This window comes from Xiphophorus hellerii, chromosome 11 (assembly GCF_003331165.1).
Source record: "Xiphophorus hellerii strain 12219 chromosome 11, Xiphophorus_hellerii-4.1, whole genome shotgun sequence".
NCBI classification, from domain to species: Eukaryota; Metazoa; Chordata; class Actinopteri; order Cyprinodontiformes; family Poeciliidae; genus Xiphophorus; species Xiphophorus hellerii.
In genome coordinates this window covers 27,134,484-27,161,361 of record NC_045682.1, presented here as the reverse complement: position 1 = coordinate 27,161,361, position 26,878 = coordinate 27,134,484, and the positions used below count along the sequence as shown (strand labels likewise).

Sequence of the window (26,878 nt, the reverse complement as noted above, 5' to 3'; positions counted from 1 at the left end):
TAATTAGTTTTCTTCTAGCATCAATAATATATCAAGTACTAATACAATACATTAATGATATGTTAATTTCACCTAAAACAGTACCTTTACAAATCTAAAGCAAATTAGTGCTGGTGGAATTGAATGAGCTGCTGTATTTACCTGATCGAACTAAAACATGAACTGAAATTAAAATCTTCTGGTAAAAGTTATAAAATAAATAAAATGTTCTTTTGTTTTTACTGTAGTTATTACATTAAAATGTAATAATCTGAAATATTTAAGTAGTATAAAGCCTAAAGAAAAATAAAAAGGTGAAATTACAAAGGGAGCAAATATTTTTCAGCTCTGGACAAAGTTTTTTTTTTCTTTCTCTAAAACAGAAAAGGGAGAGTCCTTTTTTACTCCAACATTCACCTTTGACAAAAGACTGCTCCTCTTTAAATAACTAAAGAAAATACTGTGGTCAGTGTTTGAAGTTCTCATGTAAAAAATACACTCAATATCACAGATGATTTATAAGTGCATTTATAAATCTTTCTATGATGTCAGAACTTGTCTTTTTACTCACCAACAACAAACAAGTCAAACCGAGTTTCAAACAAAAAGGGGAGGAATCCTCGCTGTAGCATCGATTCACCAGTTTTAGTGAGTTTGATTCATCCCAGATCCAACTGGACTTTGAAGACTTGAGAAAAATGTTCTGATCTTACCCATGTATGGTTTGGTTCCAGCGATTGATGTTGCCTTCAGGTCTTCTTTTACGATGGCTGCGATGTTGAAGTCCGTCAGATGGACATGGCCTGCAGATGAGATGAATCACATTATTACTACTACAGTTACTAAAATCAGTGGAGCTTTCAGGCAAGTTTATCCTAAATCTTAGTTTTTTATTATCAAAGAAGAAGACATCCACTGTACAACCTGGTCAAAGAAAATTAAATGACTCCTTATTGATTATTCCCTGATTCTGTGAGGAAGGTAGTAGCAACATCAGTGGTTTTCAAAGTCACAGCATTGACCTGAGCCTTAACATGGTGAGAGAGAGAAGGCCTAGTCTTTGCCATGCTCACTGATCACACACTAATGAGCTGAATGTGGGATATATGTCTGCATACGCTACATTTTTCTATACGTTGGGCAGTTAGAGTGCAGCCGTGTATGCAGAGCAGTGATTACTCGGATGAATGGGTGTCCCTCCTGACCCTTTATACATAAAAAATGTCTTTAGTTGAAAAGAAATACACAAATGAAGCAGACATGAGAATTTAAGTAGAGAAATACTGTCAGAACCACTTAGCTCACTCTGTCTCTCTCGCTTTAAACTTTTCTTTTGTTGAATTAGACATGCTTATTGCAGAATTATTTAAAAAACCAATACAGCAAATATCCATATAAAACAACACAACACTGCAGACATTTAACACGTTCCTTCATGCTCAACATGCTGCTGGTCACTTTTAACCAGCAGCACCTAAAGTTTCATTCCTGCAGTCTGAAGGAAAACTAACAGAAATTCCCAAATATTTCCCCAACTGTTAACCTACAATACTTACAAGTACTGACATGTTTTCTATTCAGTTAATTAAATACAAAGTATTATGCAAAGAAAACATTACAGTATCCACTGATCTTACAACCTGCCACAGTTTGCAGAAGTTAACAGTTCTCTGTTTATCATATAAATCCATCATCAACATGTTGGTGTGTATCTTTCTTGAATTTTGCAGCGCAGTTGGTAAATGTAAAATCCCAAGCTATTATTTTTGATTATTTCCAAGAAGCATTTCTGTTTTACACATGGAAAAGTAGAATTTGTGGCCGGACTTGAAAACGGCTGTTCACAGCTGCTCCCTACGCAGCCCGACTGAGACTGAACAGGTTTTTATGGAAGAATGGAGTAAAATTGCCGTGTCCAGATGTGCAGCCTGATTGAGACGTTTCTACACAGACGCCATGTTGTGATTTCAGTCAAAAGTCCATCTACAACCATGAAGGAGTGAATATGGAATCACTCATTTATGCAACCTATCCTTTATTGTCATTCTGTAAAAATCAGTCTTCACTATGACATTAGGTTTTATGTTTTTTGGGGGTTTTTTGTTTAAAAAAGTCAAATATTGTTGATCATGACTGATTTGTAAAAGCAATAAAAAGTGTAAAACATTCAAGGGGGTGAGTACTTATTACAGGCTCTGTAAGTAGCAAAAAAAAAAAAAAAGAGATAAATTTATGATATAAATTCCTGAAAAGCTTAATGTGGATTTGAGACAAAAATGACGATAAAATGACAAAATATAAAGATGACACAATATAAAAATATATCTAAGTCTTTAACAGACGACCAGAAACTTTTGTAATGACGTCCGTGGTATTTCTCTCCCCACTTGTATGAATATGAATATTATTGGTGATCTATGGACTGATGAGCTCATTCTAGTCAAAGCTGCTCTGTTTTGCAGCAATTAAAACTTGTAACTTTAAGGACTCAATTGGGAATTGATATAACAGTTCTTCATGTCTCCCGTTGTTCGTTTGGGGTGGAGAAATGATCTGCAGCTTACGTCACCACATTCTCGTCATGGACTGCGTCTGTTTTTGTAGGAAACATGAACAGCAGCTCACAGTAGATAACCTAGACAACAACAACCCAGGCCCTCGTCCCTGCATCCCCGGGCTATGTTGCTTAACAAAGCGCCATCACTTGGGCATGAGTAAATTGTTTTTCCCCTATATGAAACAGCTCCCTGTGGAATAAAAGGATCACAGGTCAATTTGTGCTTTCAAATTTCCCCATGTGAAGAAGAAAACAGCTCACTTCCCCCTCTGACGGCTCATGTTGTTTGTAAGAGTTGACTGAGGAGGCAAAACCCAGCTCTGCATTAAAAAACATTGATGCTGGATGGCATAAATAGATAAAAGTGCACTGAGTTTGTAAGAGCATACACAGACAAAAAGAGAGATTACAGGTGAGCATTTGTTGTTCTGCTGAATCAATCCGACTAAATCTGATAAAACTGTCTCTTTTCCCTCCTAATCTTCTCATATCTCTGTATGTTTGTCCTTTCTTTGACAAATCCGTTCAGAAATGTTTGCTCATCACTTTTCCTCTTCTTGTTGAGTGGCTCATCTTCTCTGCCTCTCTCCCTCTCAGCTCCCTGTCTTTCTTTGTTTCTCTCTAGTTTGCCTCCTTTCCATTTTGACAGCAGGACCTTGATCTTACATGTCCCCTAAGCTCCCTGAGCAGATGTCCATTGCCCCCTGAGATCTCAGGACTCTCTGTCCAAGAGCTCATATGTCACACTGCTACATTTCCTGGCCAGTGTTCAGGCTGTTAGTTTTTACATTTTTATTCCTTATGGACTGCTTTAAAATTCAAATAAATACAAAACTTGCATAATTTGCCTTTGAGGCTTGAGATAAAATCACTCTCAAAAGTCACTTTATCACACAAGACGCTTATAAACAATGTTTAAACTTCCTCCCATTATATAGTGTAATAATGCTGTGCAATTCAACTGTAAAAACATGTTTAAAGAAAAATATAAAAGTTGAGAAAGACGCATCAAATGTTTACATCAGTAATATAACACTTTTTGGTTTAGCCTTTTGATTAAAATTCAGCAGTCATTCTCCTTTGGTAGGAATGTGTGAGCATCTCATAACCTGACAATATTTACCCACTGCAGCTTATCAAATCTAAGCTCTTCTGTCCAAATTTCTTGTTCATTGTTTGACATTCTCTCACAAAGTTTGGTTGTTTTAAACCAGGTGCAGATGTTTTCTTTAAAGAAAATAATTCCTCAGTTCCAACATACGGAGGAAACAGCAGATTGTTGTCACAATTAGAACACAACCAACAAGCTGCCTGGCTTTTGGCTGCCTGACCAGTTTAGATTTCATCTTTTCATTGTATTTTAAGGAATATCCAGTTTTTGTGCTTCTTTGTTGTTTCAAATATTTTACAATTGTTGCCTTATATAAGTATTACATTACATGTCTTAACTGCCATGAGTCTAACATGATGTGGTGGAACTATATGCTTAGAAATATTTTTAACTTCTCTGTAAACTATTGTTAAGCTAAAATGAAGCAATAAAGGAAGGAAAAATCACACAGAGGATGGTAAATTTATTTTAGTTCAATCTGATTGTCCGTCAGGAGTGAATTGAAGCTAATTTTGAATGCTAAAATTAAATTAAACAAGGTTCATTAAAGTATAAGTTTAAGGATGTGCATGTCAATGCAACCAGGTGTTTGCATCTTTAAATTCTTTATATTTTTTTCTCCAATAAACTTGTTTTATTCTTTTTTAAACAATGAAAATCGAAACATTTCAACAGGGGTGTACATACTTTTGGGAGCCACTCTACTCTTTTGGGGTCTTTTTTGTTATACACAGATTGGGGTATATATTTGTTATATATACGGTGTCCCAGATATTCAGTCAAATTGAAGCCAAAGAAGTGAAGTCAACACCACATTTGGCTCTTTTTCCCTAATAATGACCATCAGTCAATTGTTTTAGTGCTGCAGTTGATGTACAAGTAAAAACATGTTTTCCATTTGAAAACTAAACAGGAAAAGTAATTCTCCATTTATACTGCTGTGACACACATTAGCAATTTCATTGTATTATTCACTTGATGAAGGCATCTCATCCCATCTGCAATGCTTCTTTCCAGAGAACATAAATAAATCTACATAGTGCACCACATCTTAAAAAGTTTGTGTTGGACCTGCGTACAGCGAGTCGTAACTGGAACTGCTTTATATTCCTCTTCATTAGCATATTGATGAAAGATTTTATAGTCTATATTAAACACTCCTTTGATTTACTATTGTTCCATTCAACATCTTTTACACAAACACATACACACCACATACACACCACATACACACATTCACTTCTGTTTGAGCCTCTTTTCTCCCAGTATGACTAAAACCTGAGTGATTTTGAGCAGAATTTTCCCGTTAAACAGACAAGAGAAGAGACGTTCACCGTTTCAACCAAGTTCCTCACACACCAACCATCCATCTCATGTAAAGTCAAAGTTTGGAACAGAAATGTCACAGTGCTTCCTTCAACTCAGGTTGACATTCTCTATGTAATTTTTCCAAAGATAAATTATAACATGAGACAACTATAAAGCTTGCATCTGAAATCTACAATCACTTTGGGGTAAAAGACGATTTAATAAAGCATCTTACCGTGCTCATCCAGAAGTATGTTGTCAGGTTTGATGTCTCTGAAATGGAAAACACAAAGTGCCGTGAGATTAGAATGTGTTGGAATCAAAATGGGTTTTAGATCCAACTACTTTTGAGGTTTGCAAAACACAATTAGCTGAGTTGAAGAACAAAGTGAGCAAATTAGTTTTAACTGTTTTTGTGTTTTTGGTAACAATTAAAGATTGTCCAACAAAGCAGTCTGGCAATATATATATATATATATATATATATATACAGTATATATATAGTCCTAAAATCTGTTAAATCATAGAAAAATAATCCCTAACAAATTCTTAAACTAGTAATTAGTGGCATTGCCTTTTTTTCACTTCATACTTAGATTTGAAAATATAGAATGGGGTACAACTTTACCTTCATTATTTGTTCTTATGTTCAGTCAATTTCAAAATTAATTTCAAAGAAATAAAAAAAAATTACACAGAAAACTCTTCTTCCATAGTTGTTTATTGTCACGTTAGTTTAAGATTATCACATCAGACTAAATTATTTTCTTCTGAATTGAAAAACAAGCAATTTTTCATGATTCATGTCTCGTTTTAAAATGTCATTGATGTAAAGTATCCTTTGATTATTATCAAAAACCTTTTTACGTTAGATTAATCCTTTGAGAATTATTTAGAATTTCTATCAACACATTTACAAATGTAAAATTGCTATTCAAGTACAAAGCTGCTGTTATGACAGTTGCTAACAGTAACGTTGATGAATTATTGGGTGATATGAGACTAATTATACATTTGTATATTTTATTTTTATATAATTTGTATAGATTGTGTTTCTAAAACTTTTATTTCCCATATGCCATTACTGAAGTATTTTTGAATTTAATTGAATCAATAAATGCCTCTCAAACAAACCTGGAAAAGGACTAAAGTTTTCACCAGACAGTGAGAAAGATGACTTTATGGAGAAATAACTTCTTCACTTTTATTTCTTAATTTAAACAAATTCCATATTTACAAGCATCACAAACAAACAAGGAAAAAAAAGACCCTGAAAGTGCAGAATCTGAAATGTTCACTTCCTTTCCAGGAGTTGAATATTTGGAGTTAGTTGAGTAATTATTGCATTAAAGTAGAAAATGGACACATAATAAATCAAACTGAAGATTTATTATAACAGTGTTCTCCAGGTGTGTGGTGAAAACAAATGAAAACGTGATAAATGACATTAGGGAGAGAGAACAGAGCTGCAGGCCTGGTTGTGGGAGTAACACTGAAACACCGAAGAACAAGAAGTCACATCTGCTGGATCATCTCACAAAAACTTCAGAGAGCAAATAATGAGTGGAACAGGAGAAAATAATTTCAATATTTATTTTTACTTTTTTACCTGCAACAAGAGTGAAAGTTGAAACCAGAGATGGAGTTTGTACATGCACCTAAAATCTGCAGACTGATGCATTCTGATAAAATGCTTCTCTTCAGTGTAGTGTTTATTTGCAGGGCAACACAGTGACAGAACAAACAACCATGCACACACACACTCAAACCTAGTGAGAATTAGAGAAACCAATTTAGGAATAAACAATCATGTTTAATAAACTTGGTTTATTTGACTTTTTGGTGTCCTGGCCCTTTCTGGCCCCTGTGGCTTCGCCATGACAGTTTGTCCTTTAGCAGTGAAAGAGGCATCCTCGTTTCCCTTGCAGCTTGCTCTTTTAGCAGCAACACTTCCCCTCCCTTCGCTCCCTTACTGCCATTATTTGAGGCAAATGTCAGCTAATTAAGGGTTACATGGTCGACCTTTCTCAACCCCACTTGGGCCCATTTCAGTCGATGTGCCACATCCAAGAGTCTGGCATCATGCTACAGGTTGTCCTTCTCTGCAGGAGTGTACCACAGAAACACAGAGACATCAAACCTGACAACATACTGCTGGATGAGCACGGCAAGATGCTTTATTAAATCATCTTTTACCCCAACTTAACTAGAATGATTTCTCAGCTTTGCTATAATTTCATCCATCCCTACTAAAGAAACTCATTGTTGTATGTTTCCCTAATATTGCTTTGAGGATATTCTATGTCTGTCTTTCCACTTACAATTATGTACTACTTTGAATTAATTCATCAACAAATATTCCAATATAGTGAATTTTGTGGTTGGTTCTTCTGAAACTGTTCAAAGGAGTCTTAATACTTTTATAAATGCAACCTCCTTCTTTGTTTTGCTATGTAAGTAGTAAGTCTGCAACTATGATTAAATAAAGTAAGAAATTGAGATAATTTAAATACTCAGCTTCTTAAGGCATGGCTCTTTAAAGCATTTCTATAAAAATAATAAATATTTTATAAGGCTTGGAGATTCTTAAGCCTCTAGAAACAATCATAATCAATTATCCTGGTTTCTCTGTTGCAATCAATTTAAATATAGATATAAAAAAACTAAAACATAATGCATGCAAGCAACATTTTGCAGCAAAGAATTACTCTTCATTCTTCATCTCAATGGTAGAAGAAAAAAAAAAAAAAAGAAGTAAGAAACTAGCAGCTGCTAGTTTCCCCAGCAGTTAGTCATGTGTATCCTGGGATAACTGAAGTGCAGCATCTATTGGTTCTGAGGAACAGATGGGTCTGCAGCAGCTCCGGTCACAGCAGGGTTATGTGGAGAATGGATCGCTAGATGAGGTGAAACCTCCGCCATCTGCAGCAATTAAAACTGTGACTAAGAATATTTCAGGGGTGAACAACAGCATTATGACAAAAACAGTTCTAAGAATCCACATCATCATTTAGATGGATTAAAGAAGCCAAAGGAAGAGCTAAATGTTTAGCGCTTTGTAACTTTGTGTGGCGCCTAGACGTGGACAATTTGCATTTTCTATCAACAAAGTAGGACAGTAGATAAGAGTTTTGAAGTCTAAAGCAAAAAAAGAATATTTCTGGGTCCTGAAGTTCTTCATCGAGTGTGGCGTAAAAAAGTTCTGATATACCTTACATGCTAAAATGTTGGTGTTCCTTTTAAAAGTCCATGACGAAGGGCCAGGTTTACTCGGTGCAAGCTGATCCCTTTGGCTTTTCTTTTGGATGACTGGCCTTACAAGCTATTAGCAGGATCTAATGACCTCATTACAGCCTGCTATGAGGACGAAGGGTAAACTAATCCGCTACCTGGCCATATGATGCGGAACTGTCACTGGAGCTGACCGACACACCTGAGAGTTGAGGCTTTTATACGCTCACATACACAAGTCCTGGAACAGCAAAGCCGTTTTCTCAAATCAAATACTGATCTCAGCAGTTGGTACAGCATTAGGACAGCCAGTAATTCAGGCCATCAAACTAACATATATGGATTCATTACATTATTTCTTGTACTGCTGTAAAACTTATCAAATCTATTTTCCTGTTAGATTTTAATATAACATTTTTACAAAATGATTTTTGAATGTTTTTATCACTTTTTGACTTTGTTAATTTATCAGAGAGGAGAGTAAAGAGTTAAATAGTCTAACTGACCAGCAACTGGACAACATCACACTCTCAAAACTAATCAAGGGCCATCCGATGTGTGAAAAGCCAACTAGCAACGCAGCTTTTACTGTAGCAGCATAATCTCACATGTTAAGTGTAATTAAATATGTTTCTCATTTACACTTTATGACTCTGTTCTTTACTATTACTATAATAGTAACTAGAAATTACTATTTCTAATCATTTCTAGTTATTAATCGATTACCTGTTACCTGAAAGAATGTGCAAGAAGCAATGGGTGTGGATAAGGTTCATGTTATATTTTATTACATTTTTTCAATTATGTCATTTTTCCCTCCAAAAGTTGAAGGTTACACTGCAGATCAATTGAAGAGTTTTACACATCTTCGCCATCAGGTGCCACTAACAGGAAACCACAGCTATCTGTGTAACACGCAGCCCATGCAGAGAAATATGTTGCGCACTCAGAGATGTGCATGCTGTCTGAATCATTCTGCTCTGAGAGCTGACGCCCACCAGCCACTTAGGGCCAGTCAGGCAGCAGCTTTCTTTGAACTGAAAACTCCACAGACAGGGACAAGCCAGTCCAATCCAATAAACTCCTGCATTTTTAACTCTGCCTCTCTTCATCTGCTGAGGGAAAGTAGCTGTGAGGAGTTGGAGATTGGAACTGATGTGCATGAACATGCCGTTTTGCACATCACTGAGTATACATTTATGGATATAAAACTCTTTTTGCTTATCCTTTATTCATTAACAAAAAGAGTGTAGCTGCAGACTATAGCTTCTAAGCAAAGTTGAGCTTGACAGGTTGACTGTTTAATACAGCGCTCGAGATGAAGCTTGCCAGGCAGACAGCGAACGCAGCCACAGCAAACTAAAAAGTTCAGGCCAAAACTCACATCACAATTATAAGCGATGAATAATTCAGGTAGTCAGAAACATTCAGTGTTCAGGCTGTCATCTCTTCCGTTTCTTCCTGCTCTCCGAGTCTCTACCTTTGCCTTTTCCTCTCTCTCTTCTCCTTCAATGTGTGCAGCAAGATGTTGGAGACCTTTTATCACAGTGTTGTTGCCGGTGCCATCTTCTTTGCTACTGTGTGTTGGGGAAGCAGCATCAGAGCCAGCGACTCTAATAGACTGGACAAAATCATCAGGAAAGCTGGCTCTGTACTGGGACTAAGGCTGGAGTCCCTGGAAACTGTGGTGGAGAGGAGGACACAGAAGAAGGTTCTGTCTATTATGGACAATAAACAGCACCCTCTCCACCACATAGTGGACAGACAGCGGAGCACCTTCTCACATAGGCTGCTCCAGCTCCGCTGTCGTAGGGACAGATACAGGAAATCCTTCCTGCCACATGCCATCTCACTGTACAATAAAAGCTAAATCATTGTTCTGCACTAATCAGTCCGATTTTGCACAACTGCATTGTGGCACACTTGCTGTACATATATTTACATATACATATCTGCATTTTTTGAATCCTTGCAAGGACTGCTCTTAAGTTGTTTCTTATATTAACAGCATTTTATATTTTTACAATTTATAGCATTTTATATTTTATTTTTATTTTTTATTTTATCTACAACTACTACTCAGTGGTAGTTGTTATTGTGTCTTGTCTCTATGCTGTAACTGCGAAGTAATTTCCCTGCTGGGATGAATAAAGTACTTCTATACTATTCAAAATATACTATTCTATTCTCATGTACCTCTGTGTGATATTCTGAATACACTGCTGTCTTCAAAAATTCTTCTTTTTCTTGTATGAGCAGGAACGCAGGAAAAATACAAAAGCACGCAATTAGTGATCTTTCTGGAGCAGGCTCGCCCTTCCAACAGTCCATCATGTTCGAGACACTGTACTCCTCCCATTATTTAATCTGTTGTTGTGTGATGGGCTGAGCCAGAGGAGATTTTCAACAATGATAATGCTCAATTCACCATTTCCGAGGTGGAAATTGGAGAGCTTGCACCAGCTGGCATCTTAATCTGCATTTATGAAAGAGGTGAATAGGATTTCTCCCTCACATTTTATCCCCCTGCCTCTCTCTCTCCGTTCTATCCGGGGGTTTTTTCTGCTTCTGCTGTGAAATAAAACATTTACGTACTCCATGAATAAAGAAATCTCTGGTGAGGACGTGACAAATTCTCCTCAGTCAGGACAGCTGATGGAAAATAAGAGCGATGACTTTCCACCATTCAATCTGCAAATGTGATCTGTTCTCCAAATGAACAATTTGTGAGAAGAGCCAGATCCAGTTGTCCTCACCTAATCAAATAGAAAATTATATACTTTTTGGCAGCTACAGAAAGGGCCTTGGAGAACGAAAGAGTAAATAAATGATTGAATAAAATAAGCTACCTTGAGGAACAGTTAACTGCATATGTAACACTAAAATAGTGGGAACAAAACAAAGAAAAGCAACAGCAATCATTACAATTAAATAGACAATGAAAGGAAATGTGAATATTTTAACGGTGTGTTTGTGTGTGTGTGTTTGTGAGAGGTAGAGAGGCATGAGGAGTGCAGCTTAAGTGGCTGAAGTAGACATGATGCATCAACAGTAAAGTTCAGTTAATTTAAAATACATTAAAGTGATCCTAGTAGGGGACACACACATTTCATCATCACTTCCATTTTGTACCCATAACAAAGTGTATTGGTTTGTTTCTGTTGCTGGTGGTGACAAATTCAGGAGACTAATAAAAAGAAATAAAAAATACCCAATATCTCTGGTATAGATCTGTTAAACTGTGTACTATTATTATTTTGATGCATTTTATATTAAAGTTGGTTTTCCTTAACTGTGGTTAAGATGTGTGTTTGGATCAATTGACTTTATGAGGCATTTATGAATTAATAAAATCACTACAACACATCCTGCTGAATAACTAAAACCATCACATCTCCTTCCTGCAGGGAGCCGTCGGTTATTACTGCCAATAAATCAGCTACAGATTCATTGTGGTTGTGACAGATAGCTTCTCACACTGATCCCGCTTCTGGAGGTTTCCTTCCTTAAAAGGGAAACTTTCCTTTTCACCATAGCCACATGCAGAAACCAACATCCCTAAAGTGTACAGTGATTCCTAAATGAGCTGAAGCTCCATACTGACTTGTAAAACGTATCTGCAAACTGACAATATCCAAGTTTTTCCATTACAAGGATTCCAGGAGGCACCAACAAGCTCCTGAGAATTTACCCATAGATAATCATTGTTGATGTAAAAGGCACTCAACCAATGAAACACGAAGCACACACACACTTCCTCTTGCACACACTCTTTCCATTTGTTCTTCTCCTTGTTTGGAAAGACTTTTTATGTCTCTGAAGATGTTGTCTAATTGAGGCTCAGTCTATTGTTAATAATTCAAACCCCCCACAGGGTGCTGTGTTAAAACATTGGAAGCAAACCAGAAATATGAAGTTTATCTGAAAGCAAAATAGTATTTTTATTTTTTTTTTATATACTAGATATGCTCACCAAAATAAAATTTAGGCATATTTTCTGTCAATGCTGAGCAAAACAACATTATTATGTAGAGAACAATATTTTTAACTGAAAACTTTAAAAATATTTTATTGATATAAAGGGAGAAGAATCGCATAGTTTTACTGATGACGAGAATTTCAAAAGTTTGCACATAGAGTATGACTTATTTTTAAAGAAACAGTTTTTTAAAGTTAAAATGAAAAGATAAACCCTGGAGGCGAAAGGACAAAATAAGACATTGTTAAGGATTTATTTTTCCTTGAGTCAACAGTAGAACCAAAATATGAATCTTTCCAGTCCAGTACCTGAAAACTTTGAGCTCATCATGTTTTTAGGTGGAAGAATGCAAATAGAGGCAATGTTTGAGGATTATTTAATAAAATATGGTTATATTCCCTGTCACTGAATTGCAAAGCATATGTGCAACAGAGTAAAGAAATAATAGCAGAGTAAAGTCATAATGTGGATATGTATCCATCACATTGAACAGCACATTCTGTCCCAATCAGAACTTAGTAACAACATTACTATGTTGCCAAACCCCATGTGACTTACTGGCGGGTCGTCATCATCATCATCATCATCATCATCATCATCACACTCATAATTATGAAAATCAAGTCCACCCACTAAACTGCATCAAAAAGGGAATGTCTACATCCAGGAGTTGCATGTAAAGAAACAGAACCTGAAGACATCCATCTTTCACTTGCCACACCAAACTCCTCCAATCTGGAACTTATTCATTCAATTTCCATAGAGATGAGCTGTGAATTACTTTCCACCGCTCTTCCAATCTGAAGCTAATGAATGCAGATGGAAAAGATGTTGATGCCATCTAAACAAACAACATCCAGCACCTGCACATCAAGCTGAAAGTCTGTCCTGTCCTGGACTGAAATAGAAAACACGATTTAAATATTCATATTTCTCAGAGGAGTGCATGAATAACCAAATTATTAATCTGTCCTATTTATTTCCCTTTCTCCACTCTACTGTGGAGGGTTAAGAGCACAGACAGGAGCAAGCAGCCTGCTTAACGTTAAGTGGTGTAATTTGTTATCTGTGGGTGTTGATAAATTAGTGTTCCCTGTTGCAGTGATGCTTCCTATTAGTCATGATCTGAGAAAGCTTTTATTTCTATGATTACCTCTTTGCTCAGTCACTGGAGTGGAGGAATGAGTCTACAAGGCTAATTCACAAATCAGATATTTTTTATATATAGTTTTTGCTGTACATTATTCAAGGACAACAGATTTCAGTTTTATCTAAAGTAATTTAAAATCAAGAAAAGAAACAATTAGTGAATCACTCCTGCTTCATGGTCATGGAACTAAATCATATTGAATAGTTTCTGCTGTGGAAACTTTCATTTCCAGTTAATCCTCTGTTTAAATGCAGTAGAGCACTCTATTACCTTCTGCAGAATACTGAACACGGTGCCATTCATTTGTTCTGTCTTATTGTTCACCAAGGATCCTTCCAGTAAACATTCTCATGAAAAATAAGTCAATTAAGATCTGTATAAAACAAATATAGCTGAATTACCCAACACCTTTGTGACAAACGTTTCATAGAAAAAAAAACATTTAAAGTATTCAGAAAAGCTTTTAACTCAGAATGTCACTTGAATAGTGAAGATGCTAGAAGGTAACAGCCTGTATATATTTAAAATGACCCAGTCTGAACTAAAGAATACTGACTGAATGTGGAAATAAAAATCCACAAAACATAAATGGGCCACAGTTGGTCTGTAAAAATGTAGATTTTTCAGACCAAAGATTTCATGTTGGCTGCTGTCTTTTGACAGTTATTCTAAAAGACGTACTTAACAATCCTAATGTAGACAGGATTGTCTACATTAGGATTGTAGACAATCCTAATGTAGGATTGTTAATCCTACATTAGGATTAAGTACTTCATACTAAATACTTAGTATGAAGTACTTAGTACTTCATACTAAGTACCAAGTACTTAGTATGAATAGTACTTATTCATACTAAGTATGGTTCTGAAATCAAAACGTGTTTTTGACTACTATTTTAAGATTAAAGCAAAGCACTTCACTTTCTCCACTACAGCCAAAGTAGTAAGTATCATTTCAGAAATGCTGCAGAGTCCAGATGAGCCATAAATACTTCCTCAGATTATTCCTGTTGAAAAAAACTGTGTTGAACATTTGAGAGTCCAAATCAGTTTTACATAATTAGGATTTTTCAGGTAAAGTTTGTATTTTCTTATAAAAATATTTCACAAATATGACATGAAGGTCATGATGATGGCGGCGCGCGTAGACGCAGCGGCTCTGTGCTCTCCGACTCAAAGTTCGTCTTTTCCACTTTGCCCGGTTAAAAACACCTACAACCGACAACATTTACTGGCCATTGGTCAAGCAATCGGGGAAAGTCTGTCACAGGAGCTTTTCCGTGTCCACAACAACATTCCGGTCGATATTGCTCGGACACCGGGCTCTCCCTGGATTACAATCCCAGTATCTACGACAGGGCGACGGCGCAGAGATGTAAACAAAAGAGGGGGCGTCGCAGCGGCGTGTTAGCGAGGCTCAGGAAACGGCCACACAAACCACCGCTACCAAGCATCTTTCTCTCCAACGTGAGGTCTCTCGCTAACAAACTGGACGAATGGAAGCTGTGGATTGCAACTGACAACCTCATCCGGGAATGCTGCATTCTGTTGATCACGGAGACGTGGTTAAATCCAACCATACCGGACCCGGAGATCGAGCTAACAGGCTACACAGCACACCGACAGGACCGATCAGCAGCTCCGGTAAGAAAAGAGGAGGTGGACTATGCGTTTATGTAAATAACAGCTGGTGTACGAACTCCACAGTAGTTGTTAGCCACTGTTCTCCCGGCGTGGAGTTCATCACAATTAAATGCAGACCCCGATACCGCCATTCTACTCACTGCGGTTTACATAGCACCGGATGCTAACGCTAGCTCGGCCGTGGGACTCCTGCATGATACTATCAGCAACAACCAGAACCAGAACCCCGAGGCTGTTCACATCGTCTCTGGGGACTTTAATCATGCTGATCTGAAATCAGTCCTCCCCAAATTCCATCAACACGTAAAGTGCACAACCAGGGGTGATAAAACTCTGGACAAGCTGGACACAAACATCAGACAAGCATACACAGCTAAACCCTTAGCACACCTTGGCTAGTCTGATCACGTGTCCCTGCTACTGATCACTGCTTACACCCCCCTGTGGAAACGTGTCCCCATTACAACCCGGACTGTCACCATCTGGCCTCAGGATGCCTCTCACCAACTACAGCACTGCTTCCAGAGAACTGACTGGGAGGTTTTTGCACATCAGGACCTGGAGAACTACACCTCAGCAGTCTTGGACTACATCAGGTTCTGCACGGACAATGTCACCAGGAACAGACTCATGAGGATCTATCCGAATAGGAAACCCTGGATGACTAAGGAGGTCCGGGGCCTCTTGAAAGCCAGGAACGCTGCTTTCAGGTCTGGGGACAAAGCACTCTACAGTTCTGCCAGAGCCAACCTGAGAAGAGGCATCTGCCAAGCTAAGGCATCATACAGAGGGAGAATAGAGAAGCAGCTCAGGAGCAACAACAGGCAGGTGTGGCAGGGTGTCCAGCACATTACAAGATACAGATCCAGCAACCAGCCATCCACGGAGGGAACCACTTCCCTGGCAGAGGAGATGAATATCTTCTTTGCCCGCTTTGAGGCGACACCTACCACAGCTCCATCACAGCTGCCTGTCCACAGCAGCTCTGCTCTCACAGTAGAGGAGTGTGAGGTGAGGCAGGTGATGAGGAAGGTGAACCCAAGGAAGGCTGCTGGACCTGACGGTGTGTCGGGACGGGTGCTTAAAGACTGTGCAGACCAACTGGCTGGAATCTTCACAAAGATTTTTAACCAGTCCCTGTCTCAAGCCACTGTCCCTCCCTGCCTAAAGTCCTCTACCATTGTCCCCCTGCCAAAAAGAACCAATATCAACACCCTGAACAACTACCGTCCAGTGGCACTCACACCGATCATCATGAAGTGCTTCGAGAGACTGGTGCGGAGTCACATCCTCGCTGGCCTGCCTGCTGAGCTGGACCCTCTCCAACTTGCCTACAAAGCAAAGAGGTCCACAGAGGACGCTGTATCCACTGCACTTCATGCTGCCCTGACCCACTTAGAGAAGCAGGGGAGCTATGTCAGAATGCTCTTTGTGGACTTCAGCTCAGCATTTAATACCATACTTCCCCAACGTCTGGTGTCCAAGCTAGCAAACCTTGGGCTCCCATCAGCCACCTGCAGTTGGATCCTGGACTTCCTAACAGGTCGCTCCCAGAGGGTCAGACTGGGCCCCCAGACCTCCACTGCTCTGAGCCTGAACACCGGATCGCCACAGGGTTGCGTGCTCAGCCCACTTCTCTACACTCATGACTGTGTCTCCAACCACCTCAGCAACAAGATCATAAAGTTTACAGATGACACAACTGTTGTTGGTCTCATCTCAGGCGGGAAGGGGGAGCTGGAGTACAGGGATGAGGTGAAGCGGTTGTCAGAGTGGTGCAAAGTCAATAACCTGCTCCTCAACACCTTCAAAACAAAGGAGCTGGTGATCGACTTCAGGAAGAACAAAACGGACATCCAGCCTCTCACCATCAGTGGGACCTGTGTGGAGAGGGTCCCAGTGTTCAGGTTTCTGGGCATGGGGTTGGAGGACAAGCTAACCTGGAGCACCAACACCAAGGAGCTGTTGAAGAAGGCACAGCAGAGACTGTACTTTCTGAGAATACTCAAGAAGAACCGTCTCCCCTCAGACCTGCTGCAGGCCTTCTATCACTGCTCCATAGAGAGTGTGCTCACGTACGGTCTGTGTGTCTGGTACGGCAGCAGCACATCCGCGGACAAGAAGGCGCTCCAGAGGGTTGTTAGGGCAGCAGAGAGAACCATAGGCTGCCCCCTCCCCACTATGGAACAGATTTACACTTCCAGGCTCCACAAGAAAGTTTTGGACATTTTAAATGACTCTTCACACCCTGGCCATGGTCTCTTCCAGCTGCTGCCATCAGGCAAGAGATACAGAGCAATAAAAACCAGGACAAATCGCCTAAAAAACAGTTTTTACCCGATGGCAATCATGGCACTAAATTCAAAGGCATAAGAACTTCTGCTCTTGACACCACTTTGTTAAAAATGTAAATTCTGTTGCGACACCTCCAGGCGCTGCAACCATCTTCTGATGTCTATTTCTAATTTTGTACTATTTATTTCTTTATCTTTTTTATGTATGTATATTGTATATTATGTATATATACATAACCTGCATTTTAACTTGAGTCAAGCATATCTCAATCTCGTTGTAGTCTGTTGATGACAATGACAAATAAATAAATCTTATCTTAATCTTGTCTTATGAAGGTCACGTTTCTGGAACTGGTTTCGATAATAGTAATGGTCATTTAAGTTTTAAGTATTTGTCTTCAGCGCTAACATCATCCATTCATCTTGCTGACAATTTTTACTTAAAACTGGAGCTAAAGCAGTGGGAGAATCACTGGCTGTGGCAGCAAAGTGTTCATAAGATAAGAAAAAGGAGTGGTTGTGTTGAAAGGTTGTCAACATTGCACCATTAATGTATTTTATATACCTCTGCAGTGACATCATATTGCAATGTTTTTGAAACACTTTAACAACCTAAGATAATAACATTTGGCAGGAACAGGCTTTACTTGGCTTTGCAAGTCCGTTACTTTGCCATGGCAGCAAATACTTTTGCCTAAAGAGCACTTAACATGCATCTTACAAATTAAAAGGAACATAAACCTATCAGCATCTGCTGAACTAGTAGATTTCACAATAATAATGGTGTATGAATCAAGATAAAGTAAGTTTTGAGCTTGATGCTAAACCATCTGCACAGCGGCAGACAAGATTTATTTAAAAATCTGATGGGATCAGACATCCAATGAAAAATATCCTAAATCCATCTTACCTGTGTATGATGTGCTTGCTGCGAAGGTAACCCAAAGCCAAGGCCAGCTCACAGATGTACAGCTTCACTGTGCTTTCTGAAAAGTGGACGTTCTGCTGGAGGTGATACCGCAAGTCTCCCCCCAGGAGCAGGTCCACCACCATAAACATGTCCTCTTCATCCTGAAACGAATACCTGCGTTGGAACAAAAGCATGGGTCAAGCATGACAAGATCACATAGTGACAAGGTTATGAGCAAATAAGATGTCAAACAGATGCTAAAGGGGAAAATGGGAAAAAACACAGTAGATTAATGTACAGAAACAACATCAATACATCTCAGTAAATTAGAATATTGTGAAAATGTCACTTTTTCCAGTGACTTAATCCAAAAACTGTAACTTGTGTTTTATCTAGACTTATTACTCGTATACATAAAGGAAAACAAAAATTCAGAAAATGTAAATATTTCATGAGATGAAAAAAATAAATACATTTTATCACGGAAATTTTGTGTTATTTCCCACATAATCATGGGGAAGACCGCTGACACCAGCAGATAGTCACTGACACTCCCAACCAGAAGGGTAAGCCACGGCAGCTCATTGCTGGTGAAATGGGCTTTTCACAGAGTGCTGTATGGAAAGTTCTGTGGAAGGAAAAAGTGTGAGAAAAAGGTGCACAAGCAGGGAGTGGACTGAGGCTGATGTCATTGCTTCAAAATCCACAAACAGGCACATCAGTGTTGGTATTTTGACCTGTTCAAGTATATTCACATTTTTCAGATGAATCTGTATTCTACATTTCATAACTGAATACATCCTTCCACTTTGCAGAAAGTTATCTTTAGTGTTTTATCTAGAAACACTAATCCTCTGTCTTCCAGACGAAAAATTGTTTTCTGTTATCCCTGAGCTACTGAGTCAAATCAGCCAATAAAACCAGATATGAATGGTTTGACATAAACAGTTGAGTTTACCTATCCTATAACCTGTAAAACCACAAACCTCAGACTTCAGTGTTGACCATGGGAATAGCGCCAAGAGCTTTTGTAAGTACCATATAGATCCATATACTGTATATCAAGCATATCCCTGACAACCTAATAGGAGACACGTGAGCTCTCTTTCTCTTCTCTAATCCTAATGGTTTAACCTTATTTGGAGGCCACCGTTTATCCTTAAAAATCTGCCGTTTTATGTCAGGATTAAAATGTTCCAATTTTATGGCAATTCACCATTTTCTTTCTAAATTGAAAGCACAATCATCTTTGTGTTTCTCGAGTTTTAAAAGTCAAACGAGGAAAGAGGGTGAAAAAAGCAAAAACAATCTCTTTTGTGATCACATCTGTGATCAAAAGATTATCTTTTATTCTGTTGAACGGCACAACATCAGAGTTTTTTAATGCCAGTGTGTGAAATGTAATTGGTTAGAAAGATTTTGTGAATAGCAACATTTCTATTCAGATCAACCACATTTTTTACAACCCCAATTCCAAAGACGTTTGGATGTTTTGAACAACTTTCCTCCAAACGTCAGTCAACAAGACTTCAGGAACTAGTTACCATGATGGCAAAAAAAAAAAAAAAAAATAGAAACTGAGAGTTTAAAAAAACAATTGTGTTTTGACAAAAAAAAAAAAAAAAACACATTAAATGTACTGCATCCCCTTGCAGATCCATCAATATATCCACTGTATTGAGTCCACAGAGGTTAAGGTTGACAAAGAACCATCATCTTGGCTCAAACTCATGACTCTGTAACCAAGGATGAGTTTTTTGCCACGTTGGTAAACACCACCCCCTCTGGGAGATTTGCAAATAAAGTGTATGTGGTGCTTTTTCTGCACTGGATGGATGGATGGGAATTGATTGAGCTGACTCCAAACTGTCTGCTAAGGCTCAGATAATGCTGAGACCACGTAACGTTTGATTGCCGTTGGCCTCCGAATGTGGAAAGACTATCTGCGAGATGCCTTCTGAGAGGAAGCACAACCATTTAACAAAGAGCCTTCTGAACACACACACACACACGCGCGCCTGCAGCATTGTGTGTTTTCCCTCCAATTTGTGTTCATCATGATTCATTAATGCATCATGAGATTTTTAACTATTGTTCCTGCAGCTGTATTTACAACAGACACCATTTAAATACACTTTCTGAAAAAAAACTCACCTTTTTCCAGAGTCAACATTAAATCAGACATAACTTTTTACAGTTTTATGGATTTGATACAATTTCCTAATCTTAAATGTCACATTTTAAGACTGTCATAATTAACCGTCGTGCTGTGTGTTGGTGATGGACCCAAATGCAGCAGGCCGAGACTTTAAGTTGATTTTGAAGATAAAAATTTATTAATTACTAAAAATAAAAAAACATAAACTTAAAAAACCATGGAGTATACAGGGAGCCAGAGTGAAACAAAAGTAACAGCAACAACAGGGAGGAAACAGGGTAAGACAGGATTTAACAAGAGGAATCAGTGAGGAGTAACTGAGAAAGAGGTGCGCAAGTACTGGGAGGTCGAATGCTGACCTGGGCTGATGAGCTAACGGGCAGCAGGTGTGAGGCACTGATTTACAGACCAAATGTTTGTTTCAGTTCTTTATTTCAGTTGTATTTTGTAGTGATGTTACGTGATGTGCCGAGGCTTCGAGGCGTGTGTCGAGTAATGGAGGGGGCGTTTCCGTAAAGCGCGTATCGAGGCTTGCTTCATTTAGGGGAGGAGCTGAAAACGATGACGTCCGAAGCCTCGCTGCCTGGCTGTACCACGTGACTGCTTCGGGAAGTGGCTCAGAGTTTGGCGCGGGGTTTGACAGCTTTAGAAACCCCACAGGCTCCATTCAAAATGTGGGTTGTTGTAGGCGAGTTGCGGTCAGTTGAGAGAGTGGATAGAGTTTTGATAGTTTGGATAGCAGAGTTTGGATAATGGTTATTTAGTTTGAGACAGTTAGTTTGGTGTTTGGAGAGTTTAGGAGAGAGAGAGATAGATAGGAGATTTAGGAGCGCGAGGACAGGATAGGAGTAGGATGGAGCCGGTGAGAAAGAGGAGGATTTCCCCTATGTGGGAACATTTCAATTTGATAAGCCCTAACAAGGTAAGGTGAACTGAACATTTGCAGATGCATTATGTTTGCTTATGAGGAACTGTATTTTTCACTGTTTCTTATTTTCTGTAAAGGTGAGGTGTTTATTGTGCTCCAAGGAGTTGGGGTACAATAATAACACCTCATCCATGTAGTGTCAAAAAAGAGAAATCGTTTGAAACCAAAAACTGTGGAGAAATTGTTGTTTCTTAATAAAAATGCATGAAATCATCCAAGTTACACAAGCATTAGCCTATTCATTGCCCCCTCCCTAGTTCCACAAGCACTTTCACTGTCCTCTGCCTGATTAAGCCCAGGCCATTTTTCTAGAGTCACAGAAAAACTTTATTACACAACATGCCATATCACATGACACTACTATTTTGGGAATAATTACACACAGAGGATACATTCAAACAATATTTTATTATACACATATGTGTATACATAATTTATGTAGACAAATGATTTCGTCCTACACCTTTTGTGAAGTCATTCCCAAGAGCCATAATAGACAAAAATTCAATGCATCACACGTGTTAAGATACAGCTGGCTGTGATTATACACCTGGCCAGTAGGTGGTTTCGTGTGCACATGAAGCTTCAAGAAATGAACCCTTTCTCGAACCAGTTGGCTCAAGTGGTTCAATGCCTCATGAGGCTTCATCTCACCATCACTAGTATTTTGACATTTAGTTGAACATTTTTGCAGCCAGGAGGACTGGACATCCTTCCTCTACGGTGGGTAATAATGTCTAATCTGTTTTTTAGAAATGATTTTGATTCAATTTGAGTTTAGAAATTATTTGAGTAAGTGCATACCTTTCCTGGTGTGTCTCCTCAGCAGGGTGGAGCAGCAAAGAGAGACAAATGCTCCAGTTGCTGCTGAAAAGCTCCAGGAGCGTACCATGTCAGTGAGGAGGGGTAATGCTCTGAGGGTTTATATTAAGTTACATTTATTTTTTGATTGACCTTAGATTAGTTTAGTTGAAATCATTTGTGTATATGGAAATATTTATTGGTACCATTTATTGTTTTGGTGTTAGGTTTGTGTAAATAATGTTTATTCCTTGTTATATTGATTACCCCTCTTCTTGGCATGTCTGGTGAAATTGCTCAGGGTATAAAAGCCAGATTCTTTGTGTAATGTTGGTGGTGCAAATGTGATCTGCAGTTCTTTAATAAATCCACCTCAACTGCATTTTGTTGTCATTCCTCCTTTTACATGCTGAGGCTCCACTGATCAAAGTGACAAATGTCTTTAACTGAAATGAACCAACCTTTTCACAAATATTCTAATTTATTAAATGAATCTTTTCAAGCTGAATCATCCAAAAAGCTTTTTAATGGCTGGAAAGAAGAAGCATGCTCAACTTGACACAGGACTTGCTACATACATAATATCTGCATTTTGAATTTTGGGAAAATCCACAATAAATTTCAACTTTGCACTCAATTACAGATTCTAAAACTAGTTAATTCTCTTAAACAGCAGCAACAAATATCAGGACAAATGTTCACTGCTTCTCAGCAACACTGTAATTGATCTGTGAGTCTGCCTGCATTGCATAATGTTTCACTGTTGCACTGTTTCATTGAGTGCAACAGTGTGAAAGAAAAAGCTTCAAACTGTAGACCAGAATATCATAAAAGCCTTTTGGTACACTAAAGCATGAACTCCTGTCCAAAAAACACAGTTTGTGTTTTTTGGACAGGAGCTGTTTTACTCTGTCGATTAATCTTTTGATTAACTGCCTTTGCCTTTGATCCTCCCTCTTTCCCTCTTTCTCTTCTGTTTTTAGTGAGTCCCGTATTCTCTTTTTTTTCTTCATCCTACCTCTGCATCTCACACACACACACACACACACACACACCATACATGCCCACACAAGCATACGCACTCAAGAGTAAATACCTCAAACCCAGCAGAGGTGGCTACGGCTGAGAAACAACCCAAGCGGCTGCTGTCACAAGTGCTTAAGAGACGCAAACTGGACTTTAATTGTTCTTTTTCTTGGCTTCTTTCAGGAAAACAGCTGTGTAGTTAACTGCAGTGCATCAGTTAACTGCGCAGGTTAAAATGTGATTGAAAATGTGATGCAAGTTTTTTTTTTCTTTTATAAATAGATGGTAGCTTAATCTTAGCATTTGCAACTAAGTGATTCTTTATTCACGATGTGACAGACTAGCGACCTGTCCAGGGTGACCCCGCCTCTCGCCCGAAACGTTCGCTGGAGATAAGCACCAGCATCCCTCCTGACCCCACTAGGGACAAGAGTGTACAGAAAATGGATGGATGGCTAGATTGCCCAATATCTTAGTTATAGATCTGTTAAACTGTGTACTATTATTATTTTGATGCATTTTGTATTAAACTTGGTTTCCCTTAACTGTGGTTAAGATCTGTGTTTGGATCAATTGACTTTCTGAGATATGTATGAATTAATAAAATCACTGAATTAATAAAAACACATCCTGCTGAATAACTAAAACCATCACATCTCCTTCCTGCAGGGAGCCGTCGGTTATTACTGCCAATAAATCCCCAGGTGGTTGTGACAGATAGCTTCTCACACTGATCCCTTCTGGAGGTTTCCTTCCGTTAAAAGGGAAACTTTCCTTTCCACCATCGCCACAATTATGTCACAGTGACCAGTGTAAAACAACTATTTTTCAGCGTTCTGCCACCTCTTCACCACTATCTGAGTGTATTTATAACAATATTTTACCCTCAAATAGCCAGAATCACAGGTTTTGATGGCCATAATAATATGTGACCTCACTGTACAGAACTGTAAATTATGTCAGAGTTTAAAACAACTGGTTTTCAGAATTCTGCCACCTCTTCACCTCTATCTGAGCATATTTATAACAATATTTAATGTTCAAGTAGCCAAATTGACACTGGTCACAGATTTTGATGGCCATAATAATCAGTGACCTTACTGTACAGAAGTGTAAATTATAGAAAATGGGTGGATGGATGATTCTTTATTCTAAGAACATCCTATCTGATTATGTAACTATTTATGTTGTGAAAAATGCTTAGCTGATGATAAGAATTCCAGTCAGTTTGAAACTGGATCTTTTAAATGGACTTGTATCAGCATAAAATTAAACTGACACCACTAATCTTTCTTTATGTCACAAAGTTTGTAGTTTTTCAGACTCTCAAGTATTTCATTTAAAAATAACACATTTTTTTCTGAAATGTCTCAATCAGCATGTTTCTGTGTGTGTACCTTTCCGTCATGTTCCTCTGAATGAGGCTGTGATCAGTTTTCATTTACAAAACACCTGAAGTCAAAAAGAATTATGAAGGTTTTTAATTTTCAAACTACAAAATCTACAATGCAGGAAATTATCTTATTAATATAAAACTTACTCATCGTCCAACAGAAGGATAATTTAAATCTATTTATCTGGCGCTTGTGTTGTTTTTATTCAGTTTATTGGCCTGGTGAAGGAGTGGCTTGTGATAAATTGTGCACAACGACATCAGCTGAGATCAATTGATCAGGTTAGATTGAAAACTGATTGAGTTTAATCTATTTAAGAACTTTTTAAAATTTGTGTTATGGAACCTGCTGGCATTTGTAAACAGTCTTATGGAAATATTAAAATCAAGATAAATGAATTCATTTTCTAAGAAAATGGAAACAGATACTTTTGTTGACAACTAGAAATGATACCTTTGCTAATTTCTAGGATAATGACTGTTATTGATTTTCAACTTTAAATCATTCAGTGTTTCTTTTAAATTAGAGCGATTTCTCTTTCACAGACACATGGTGTGATGTCACCTTCGCTCCTCATAATTTATGGTGACAAAAAAGCTAGAATAACATATTTTGAATACGGATCCACTGGAATTGTTAGAAATATCAGCTAAATCAGTATCAACACATTAGAGCTTAAAAAAAACTGAAATGGGCCATAAATCTCTGATTAATGCACCTCTTGTTTAACCTTTTTTCATTCAACAATAAAAATAAACATATACATAAGTGATTCAGCTACGTAATTTTGTTTTGTTTTGTTTCACCACTTAGTGACCCACTTTATGGTGGAATATTGATGCTTTCATCTTATCTTATGATATGTCATATGTCAAGATTGTATTTTGCAGCTATTACAGCCAAATAAAACTATAAATATCTTATTTGGCAGCCAAGTGCAGCTGTTGCTTGATTCTTGAAACAACTTTTCAAGCAGAGAACAGAGAGCAGCAGCTATGCTTCAGATTAGCGCCTGTACATTATATTGAAGTGCTGCAGACGTTTCATTAGCCTTCCTGGCACTGAGCCTGGTCGCTTTATACTGTATGGGTTCGCTTGCATCCTTTCACAGCCTCTTCCTGGTCCCCTATGTGCCAATACACTCTTCAGCTAATATTTTTTCGCTGTCTCTGCTCTGCCACACATGCATTTCAATGTGACCTCTTGGTGGCCTTCAGGCACTCAGTCTTATGGGAACGAATCCTGCATGGAGCTTTTAGAGACAGCAATGCCCCTCGGCAACTCCAGTAATGGACATCTCAAGAAACCACAGGGGCTCAAGAGTTAATGGGAACATGTCCTTACAAAAGGCGTCACTGTCCCGTCTGTCAGAGGTAACACTGCTATGAATAATTGGCTTAAAATGTTCTTCAGTTTGTGCATTTTTTGTTGCTCTTAAATGTTTCAGAACATCATTTCTTACCAGACGACTAAGAAATCAGCAGAAAATACATAACAGGGTTTTAATTTAGAGTTTCATTTAATTAGAAAAGTTGTCTATAACTGCCAGACCCTATGTTAAACCATAAAATAATGCATTTTCTGTGTTTAACCACATTCTATGGAAAGTACATTTTAATTTCACAAGCCACACCCACCAAGTAGCGTAAATAATCTCAAAAGCAATATATCATGACCCAATCAATAACGAAGAAATACAAGACCAGGTGAAAAACTACAATAAGTCATTGATGTCTAAGTGTGTCACAAATTCATTTCTAAGACTTTGGGACTCCTGTGAACAACAGTGAGAGTCATAATCTCCAAACAGAGCGAATATGGAAGACTGGAGAACCTTCCAGAAGTGGCTGGTCTACTAAACCTATTCCTAGAACACATTGGTGACTCAACCAGGAGGTGATCAAAAGAAGCAGAACATCTAAAGCACCACAATTCTCCACAGAAAATTCATCTATAGCCACAATAAACTCTTTTTCTTATTTTTTATGAATGACAGTTGCTGCCACCTGTTTCCATTAGATATTAGGGTTAAAGATAAACTCTGAATAAATGAAATCATCAAAAGAAAACAATTTTGAATTACTTGAACTACTAAGTAGTTTGATGATTAGAAGCAAGTACATTGGACAAAAAAAGCAAAGACAGAAGAAGCCTGAATGTAAAAAATACTTTTTACAGCACTGTACGTTAATTACTGTAAATTACCTAATTTACCTTTATTACTATACATAACCTTTAGCAGTATAACAATGTTTAGCTAGAAATGAGAATAATTAAATATAGTTTTACAATTATAGTCATTAGACATTAATACTACCCCCACAAGCACACAGTGACCACAGCGCCTGGCTGAGATGGATTCAGGCAGCCAACCCTGCATACTGTGATATGTTGGATCAATAGCGACAG

At 38.2% G+C, this 26,878-nt stretch overlaps 1 protein-coding gene across 1 annotated transcript in view; it reads right to left on the bottom strand.

Moving 5' to 3' along the window:
- stk32a (serine/threonine kinase 32A) overlaps nt 1-26,878 on the bottom strand; it is a 58,596-nt gene that overhangs the window by 15,801 nt on the left and 15,917 nt on the right. Inside the window, exons 5-7 of the mRNA XM_032576954.1 lie at nt 18,163-18,336; nt 5,191-5,228; nt 693-782 (exon numbers count right to left, since the gene is read on the bottom strand). Coding sequence (XP_032432845.1) covers nt 693-782; nt 5,191-5,228; nt 18,163-18,336 — 302 coding nt within the window. The remainder of the gene's footprint in view (nt 1-692; nt 783-5,190; nt 5,229-18,162; nt 18,337-26,878) is intronic.